Genomic DNA, 8,912 nt, shown 5'->3' with positions numbered 1-8,912 from the left:
TGAAGGGGCAACACTAAACCACGTTCCTAAGTACCAGGTCCGCCTGCTGCTTAAACACCTCCAGGGATGGTGACTGCAGCACTGCCCTGGGCAGACCATTCCAATGTTTGAGAACCCTCCCTGGCAAGAAATCTTTCCTCAGCTTGCTGGTGCACACCTGGCACAACAGCCACCTGCCTCTGCCTTGCCTGTTTCCATCCTATAACGCTGTGCTGCCTTCTAGCAGGTACCAGGCACCGATGGATTCCAGACCAGCCGTTTCTACAGCACGAGTTCTGCTTTAGGATATCTGTAAAGGTTTGGGGGGCTTCTTTGTTCTTATTTTTCTAGCAAAATTTAATTGACTTCTCAAGCAAATGTTTGTTAGAGTATCAATTTATTTTTTTTCCAGCACTTGTTTACCCAAGTAATTATAAGATAAGATGATCACACTCCATTTGCACGTGCCAGTACTGCTGCCTTCTGTTTTCTTTGGCATTATCATACAAGAAACCCACACAAACAACTGATGCCCATCAATTCAAACAAAATGTTAGTGCTAAGCTGTCTCACTCCATGATAAATTCCAAGAGGAGAAGCTCCAAGATAGGGAACTTCAATTGAGGGGGGGGGGTGTGCTTTGTTAAGGAACAGATAAAGGACAATCTTCAGCCGATACCACAGATGTGGTGGTGCCAACACAAAAGTTGCTGGGGAAATTTATTCAAGTCACAGCTTTCATGAGAGGAGTGACAACAGAGAAATGGCTTAACAACAGCCAAGTGAGGCTAAGAATAATGAGAAATACAATATTGGGTTAATTTGTTCTACAGCAAATTAGCAAGGTAGCAAGGTTCCTCTCCCCTCCCCAGCCCGGCAGCGCTGACTCCCTAAGATTTTGTTATTTTTGCTAATGATTCCCAGGCTGCTTTTTTTCCCCTGTCCTCACCCTCATGGCTGCCCTCCTAATGAAGCTGGTGTATGGTGGCAGGACACAGCAGAGCACAAAATCTTCCTCCTGTTAATCCCCTTTAATACTCGAAGGTTTAATTCCATTTCAACAGCGCCCAACGCCCAACTTAATGCTATTTGCTTATGCACCAGGCACAGCCATGGGACAGGGTTTCCTTGCCCTCCCTCTTGTCACTGCCAAGCGTTGCACAGAGTGGTTTTTACACCTGCTGCTTCTGGCAATGTCCCCTCAGCTTCTGCTGCTCTTCCACCCTCCTGTGCCTTTTAAACAGCTGCTAGCAGCTCCTCCTCTTCTTCCCACTGGGAAAAGGAGACACAGCCCTCACTCTGTCTCCCAGTTGTGGAGCAAGCAGCCCAGGAGTGCAACTACACCCTGGATCACCTTGGCATGTCTCCAGCCTACACCATCCTAGCAAGGCAAGCTACTTTTTAACAACACTTTTAACCCAGGGAAGTTTTCACACAGCCCTTTCTGAGAACATGCACTTGAAGCCATGGTTTAGTTAGTCATGAGGTGTTAGGTAATAGGTTGGACTTGATGATCTCTGAAGTCTTTTCTAACCTCCTTGGTTCTATGGGCTGCAGCCTCAGACCTCACTCTGGTCTGAGGCTTTTCTGTTATATAACCAACAAATGGTTTGGGTGGGGAAGGACCTTTAAAGCTCATCTAGTCCGGCCTCCAGCAGTAAAGGAGGACATCTGCAACTACATCAGGTTGCTCAGAGCCCCAGGCAACCTGAGCAGGACTGGTTTTGGGGACGGGGCATCCCCCCTCTCTGGGAAACCTGGGCCAGGGCATTTCCACCCTCTGTGTAACAAATGCTTCTCTGCAGTCTCAATCTCCCTCTTCTAGGCTAAAACATCACTCCTTGTCCTGTCACAACAGGCCCTGCCAAGGTCTGTCCCCATCTTCCTTATATGCCCTTTGAAGTACTGAGAGTCCGCACTTAAGGTCTCCCCGGAGCCTTCTCTCCAAGCTGCGCGACCGCAACTCTCTCAGCCTGTCCTCGCAGCAGAGGGACTCCACCCCAGGAATCACTGGTGTGGCCTCCTCCGGATGCGCTCCGACCGGTCCATGTCCTGTGCTGAGGGCGCCAGGCGAGGGCTCAGCGGAGCAGAAGGTTTCCTCGGCACCCACGCAGCCGCGACCGGCGCTCCGCGGCCAGCCTGCGGCCCCCGCCCCCGCTCCGCAGCCACTCAACGCTCAGCCCCGCGCCTGCGCGCAGCGCCGCTAAGATGGCGGCCCTGCCTCACGTGACCCGCCAGCCCCGCTCCCGCGCCTCCCCTGCGAGCGCGCGCGCTCCCCCCACAGTGCCCCGCGCTGCCCTTTGCCCCCGGAAGTGCTGCTGCCTCCGCCGCCGCCGCTCCTGAGAGTCGTGGTTCGGCCACCCCTACCCCGCCGCTTCCCCGGCCCGCCATGGGAGTCCCGGCCTTCTTCCGCTGGCTCAGCCGCAAGTACCCCTCCATCATCGTCAACTGTGTGGAGGAGAAGGTGAAACGCGCTTTTGCCTCCCGTCCCGGGTCAGGGCTGGGCACTCCGAGGGCCGCCCCACGACTCCGTGTGGGCTGTGGGCCAGGGGGACGCCGAAGGGGGATCAGGGCGGTGCGGAAAGCATTGTCCGCTGGTAGTTAGCGCCTGCCCGTGTTGTGCCGCTTTCAAACACCTCTTTACACTCTCGGGTGCTCGAGGTGCTCTTTCAAGGCTTTCGGGAGGCGTTTTGAGGACTGGGAGCTCTTAATCTCGGTGAAAGCAGTCGGTGTTGCAGGGAAGTTAATTTGCCTGCTGGGTGAGGTTCAGCGGTTGGGGAGGAGTGCGGTGTTGGGGAAAGGAATCGGTTTGTTCCTACGATTTTCAAGCCTTCGGGCGTTATATTCAAATCCGAGCCCATCCCGCGCGGTGGCCTCATTCTCTGTGGTGTTTCAGGAAGAAAAAGTAGATTTTAGTGAGGTGTTTGGTAAAACTTCAGGCGCATAGCGGGCAGTAGGGCAGTTTGCTGCCGTTTCTTGGGTTTGGCTATGTTCTTTGTAATCCCTGTTTTTCAAAGACTTCGTTTGTAGATTTCACGATGCAACAGGCTTTAGGACTTGTTGAAAACTGAGGTGAAGCTCCCTGTCTTAAAAAGAGTAAGGAAATGCAAGTGTAAAGGGTTTAAAAAGTAATGTGGGTCTGGAAGCACCTCTGTTTCTGTGAGACCACCCTGTTTGCAAGTGGATTGGTACAGAGATGCTGCTTGTGATGTGGGCTCAGGAAAGCTGAGGGCAGAAATGAGACATTTGAGGTGAAACTGGGCTGTCTTTTATAGCTACAGAAGGTTTATGTAAGATTGGAACAGTACCATGCTGTATGTGTGGTTGGATCCTTCTTTGGGCTCTCCTTCTCCTAGCATTTGAATCCCTCACAACTGTATCATTTTTGTATCTTATTTTTGCCAGACTTTTCTTTCACATATTAATCTTTCCTCAGCCTCCTGTTTTACTCTGATACCTTTTGGTATCAGAGTAACATCAGAGTGGTATCAGAGTGACATCACCAACACAGGATGTCACACTTGCATCCAAGACTTAAAACAAGTCTGCAGTTGTCCTCTTTAACCTCGAGCAGCTTCAGCTTTGTTTGTCTGACTGCTGGTATTTTCTAGTGTAGGAGAAATATATTCTGCCCAAGCAGGGGCTTGAGTTTTCAAAAGAAACCCCTGGTTTTGCCTAGCAGTAGATGCTTCTTAGTGAAGTCTTAGTCACACCCTAGCTGCTGGGCTCCCTGGGCGGTCTTTGGTAACCCACAGCTGGTAGTGGGCACAGGTTGTGGGTTGCTTTATGCTGGCTGGTCACTGCCTTCAGCTGGTGGCTTGTGTTTGTCCTCTTCCTTGCACCTGCAGGGAGGGCTGTGTGGGTTATCTGGGAAGTAACACAGCAGAAATAACATTTCTATGTTTTTGCTAGGCTGGTTGCTTTGCACACATCAGTGTAGCCACATAAATCACAGAATGCCAGGTTGCAAGGGACCCCAAGGATCACCTGGTCCAACCTTTCTAGGTGATAATGGAGTTGAAATGAGCTGGCCCAGCACCCTGTGAAGCTGAGTCTTGAAACTGACCAATCCACTACTTCCCTTGGGAGATTATTCCAATCTCTTAACTGTTCTCATGGTGAAACATTTTCTTCTGGATTCCAATGGGAATCTCCCAGGCAGTCACTTGTCCCCATCACCCCTTGCCTTTTCCATGTGACTCATTGTAAAAAGGGAGTCTCTATCCTCCTGGCAGCCACCCTCTATGTCCTGGTCCATGGTAATAAGGTCTCCCCTGAGCCTTCTCAAGGCTGAACAAGCTCATTTCTCTCAGCCTTTCCAGTCCTGTTATGTGCCATCCTAAAGGACACAAGGGGAGGTGGAATGTGACAGGGAGTATGGAGGTGTCTCCTTCAACTACAGCTCAGGCTTGTGTTGGATCTGTTGCACCGTGGTAGCTTTGCAGGGCAGTGAACACGGCAAGTTGCTGTTGCCTTAGGTAGAGCTTTCCATAGAAGACAAACTCTTGAGGTCTTGCATCCCAAACTGTTTTTCCTGTGTGCTTTTCTGCATCATTTTCTGTCAGGTCCTACAAGCTGCTTTCTGTTCTTCCTAATCATGTTTGGTGAAAGTTCATGACCCCGTGCTGTGACTGCTACCCTTTTGCCCCCTCCTCTCCTTCCCTGGGAGAGGCTTTCCTCCTGTTTGGGAAACAGTGTACTCTGGAGGAGGTGGAGATGTGTGGGCAAGGTGGAGAAGGGAAGGGGTTAAAAAAGGGCGGGGGCATGGTTGAATTACTTCTTGACACTGTTTTCTTTTGCCTGCCTTCCGCAGCAAGATTTCAGGGGGCGTGTGGCCGGCAGATCAGGTTTAGAGTTCCCTTCTTGTTACAGCTTTTCAGATGCAGGGAGTGAAACAGAGTCGCAGATTTGAATGAATCAAATGGTGCACAGTTTAAACTGCCAGTTGTTACTCCTGTTAAGGCTGTGAGTTGTCACTCTGTGATTCTACTTCAGCTGTGGTTTCAGCTAGCCTTTCTCAGCAGGATGTGTCAAGTGTGTTTTACCTGTAGCTGAAAGCAGTGGATATTTTTTTTACTCCAATGGGTAGATAAGATTTGAGGATTTACCTGCCTGGGGGGCTAAAAAAAAAAAGGTGGTCTATGACTTTACAGTGTAGCTTAATAACCACCCATATGAGTGCTCACTCAAAGAAGCTGTTGGCAGCCAGCAGTGGTTGTTCTGGTCGCTTCAGCAAACCCTGGGGTGTTGTGTTATCTCTGACCATCTTCTGATGCTCTGGGCAGCCTGTTGTCTTCGACTCCCATCAGCTGATTTGCTTTATTCCCTCAGCAGCCACAAGGTGCAGTTCAGTTGTGATGTTCTCAAGCAGTGCCTTGATCAAAAGAGTGCAGATGGAGTTTTGACAATATGAAGCAGGTTCTTTTTTTACAGCTTTGTCTTGGCTATGAATTTGTGGTTTTGTCTTACAAGCTTGTCCAAGTGTTTGTGGATGCTGTATTAAAACTGATGACAGTTTCAACAGCAAATATATCTGCAGTCTGTCATAACTCAGTTTTCTGTAAGAGCAGGAGGCAGCTTTTCCATCACATTTATAAACAGATTCATCTTTATATAATCAAATTGCTCTAATGTTTAGGTAAAAGAAAGGTTTGCATAGCCTGGATCATACTAAGCCTCTAATTATAAGTCTCCTTTCTTTGGTCTCTAATAATTGAACTTGTAACAGCAAATGGGTTTTGTTTGTTTAATGAAAGGAAATGGAAGGATGCAGCAAATTCCACTGGGCCAACTTGGTGGGCAGAGTCCAAGGGCATGAGATTGAACACATCCAAGTGCCGGGTTCTGCACATTGGCCACAACAACCCCATGCAGAGCTACAGGCTGGAGAGCAGCCAGGCGGAGAGGGACCTGGGGGTGCTGGTTGATGGTAGGCTGAACGTGAGCCTGCAGTGTGCCCAGACAGCCAAGAGGGCCAATGGCATCCTGGCCTGCATCAGGAACAGTGTGGCCAGCAGGAGCAGGGAGGTCATTCTGCCCCTGTACACTGCACTGGTTAGGCCACACCTTGAGTCCTGTGTCCAGTTCTGGGCCCCTCAGTTTAGGAAGGAGGTTGACTTGCTGGAACATGTCCAGAGAAGGGCAACAAGGTTGGTGAGGGGCTTGGAATACAGCCCTGTGAGGAGAGGCTGAGGGAGCTGGGGTTGTTTAACCTGGAGAGGAGGAGACTCAGGGGTGACCTTATTGGTCTCTACAACTACCTGAAGGGAGGTTGTAGACAGGCAGAGGTTGGTCTCTTCTCCCAGGCAGCCAGCACCAGAACAAGAGGACACAGTCTCAGGCTGCGCCAGGGGAGGTTTAGGCTGGAGGTTAGGAAGAAGTTCTATACAGAGAGAGTGATTGCCCATTGGAATGGGCTGCCCAAGGAAGTTGTGGAGTCACCATCATTGGAGGTGTTCAGGAGGAGACTTGATGGGGTGCTTGGTGCCATGGGTTAGTTGATGAGATGGTGTTGGATTGGTTGATGGGTTGGATGTGATGATCTTGAAGGTCTCTTCCAACCTGGTTCGTTCTATTCTGTTCTATTTAGGAAACTGAACTGTCAGATCTTGAGATCCTCATCCAAACTGGGTTTTGTTCCAACCTAAGGGCACATGGCAGTTGCAGTAAGGACAGCACATGGATGAATCCTGTTCATTACTGCTTTTCTGCATTCAGATCTGGTGATAAATTGGGAGAGCAGGCTAGGACAGTAGGGAGAAGCTGCAGTTTGCCTTCCTGGAGGTGAATTTAAACTTCTCTCACGATGGAATCAGCTCTCTGTGTGTTTTAGGATTGCTGTAAATCTATCTAATCAGAAATTTTGTGTCTCCTGGTGGCTTGTCTCTTTGAAATATTAAAAAGTTGATCTTTATTCTCTTACCTTGCTAGAATTGCTTTTAATATATATATTTTTATATTTCTTAAATCTGACTAATCTTCTTCTTAGGCTGAGCAGGAAGAATGAGAGGGAGATCTTGGAGATAATGTAAAATCCAGGAGAGAAGATTCTTAATCAAATTCATACAAATTAATAAAGCTACAACTAGAGTATCATATTTGAAGATCTGTTTTCAATGGTTTCAAAAGAGGCTGCAGATTAAAAGTGAACAGTTTGGTTATCTCACAGGAGATGTCACTGCCAGATACTTAAACCTTTTATAAGGCTGTTACATTAAAAACCTGATAGGTTTATGAGGATGTGATGGTGAAGCTGCTGACATAGCAGTATGCAGATGCCAGCTGAATGGCTTTCCAAGAGCTCATGCTTGTTTTGCTTTGCCTTCAAGGCTGAAAATGAGATCTGTGACAGGGGCAGTTTTGTTTTCCATATCACATAGTTGTAAGCCTTTGATATCTTCTGAGTCACCATTAGCTCTGGCAAGAGGTTTGATGGAGCATCAAGTAGAACACAGGGCAAGTTTCTCGTCCCCTTATCAGATGTAAAGCAGAAGGAATGCTCCCTGTTAAAATTGTAGGTCTTGGCTGCCCAGAGTGACTTTATTACTGTTTCACCACAAGAACAGTCAGACAGGGGAATCATGTCTGGGAAGCTGTGGATTCCCTTCACTGAGAGAGTTGTTAGCCATTGGACTGGGCTGCCCAGGGAGGTGGTGGAGTCCCCGTCCCTGGAGGTGTTCAAGAGGGGATTGGACATGGCACTTAGTGCCATGGTTTAGTCATGGGGTCTGTGGTGACAGGTTGGACTTGATGATCTTTGAGGTCTCTTCCAACCTTGGTGATTCTGTGATTCTGTGATTGGACAGTTTAAGACTTAGCATGTCAGAGTGCTGGGCCATCCTATTTCAACTCCACTATCGCCTAGTAAGGTTAGACCAGATGATCCTTGGGGGCCCTTCCAACCTGGCATTCTGTGATTCTGTGACTGTGAGCTACAGCTGACAATGAGTTTGTGCTAAAACCATGTGATTTTTGTGTGTGCTTTCTAGAAAGTTCACTAAAGGAAGCAAACAGTGGTCAAGATTTCACTTGTCAGGATCTGGTTAGTTTGTATGAACAGTGAGGGGCTGGAACTAATGATGTTCAAGGTCCCTTCCAACACAAGGCATTTTAAGAATCTGTTTTGAAGAAGTAGGTGAGGCTGGATGAGGCTCTGACCAGCCTGGTCTAGTGTGGGGTGTCCCTGCCCATGGTAGGGGGGTTGGAACTAGATGATCCTTGTGGTCCCTTCCAACCCTGACTGATTCTGTGATTCTGTGAAGAGAAATAGAGGGATTTAGTGTTCAGTTAGTTAAAAAATGACCTCACAAAGTTGCCCTGAAAGAATTCTGTTTACCTATAACTGTGGAAAAAAAGGAGATGCTGAATACAGACTTACTTTGCTTCAGAGGTTTGCATTGTTGGCTTTTAAGAATGGGCTAGGGCTGGATGTGGCTCTGGGCAACCTGATCTAGTGTGAGGGGTCCCTGCCCATGGCAGAGGGGTTGGAACTGGATGATCCTTGAGGTCCCTTCCAACCCTAACAATTCTGTGATTCTAAGTTCAGCTAGTTCTGCTGCTGCTCTGAGCAGGAGAACTGAACAAGCTGATAATGTGATGTGTTAGTTTTGGATTTGTTTTTGTTCTTCTTTTCCTTTTGAATCTGATAGTTTGAGCTCTGTGTTAGAGATGTGGGAAGCTCATTTCATTTATCTGCAGGCAGCAAGCCTGCAGATGAAAGTTCCGGGGAAGTGCTTGGTGTTGATTCATCAGCTGCTTCTAAGCTCCATGTGAGTGAGAACCAGAAGTACCACATTTTTCCTACCTGTCTCATGCAACCCTGTGGTCAAAGCCTTCCCATAATAACACAATACTATCAAATTTTAACTTCACTTTATGCCAAGCTGTTCAGCAGTACACTTCATGTTAACTTTGTGATGGGCAGCTCATGTCTC

The 8,912-nt window shown here is 48.3% G+C and overlaps 1 protein-coding gene across 1 annotated transcript in view; it reads left to right on the top strand.

The window, feature by feature from the left end:
• Positions 1–2,290: 2,290 nt before the first annotated feature.
• The window catches only part of XRN2 (5'-3' exoribonuclease 2), a 66,666-nt gene continuing 60,044 nt past the window's right edge, over positions 2,291–8,912 (top strand). The window contains exon 1 of the mRNA XM_009905217.2: positions 2,291–2,443. Within this exon, the coding sequence (XP_009903519.1) occupies positions 2,369–2,443 (75 nt within the window). The 5' untranslated portion in view covers positions 2,291–2,368. The remainder of the gene's footprint in view (positions 2,444–8,912) is intronic.

Source organism: Dryobates pubescens, chromosome 3 (assembly GCF_014839835.1).
Source record: "Dryobates pubescens isolate bDryPub1 chromosome 3, bDryPub1.pri, whole genome shotgun sequence".
Classification (NCBI taxonomy): domain Eukaryota; kingdom Metazoa; phylum Chordata; class Aves; order Piciformes; family Picidae; genus Dryobates; species Dryobates pubescens.
Note: the sequence above shows the minus strand (reverse complement) of the source record. Positions and strands in the feature narration are given on the sequence as shown.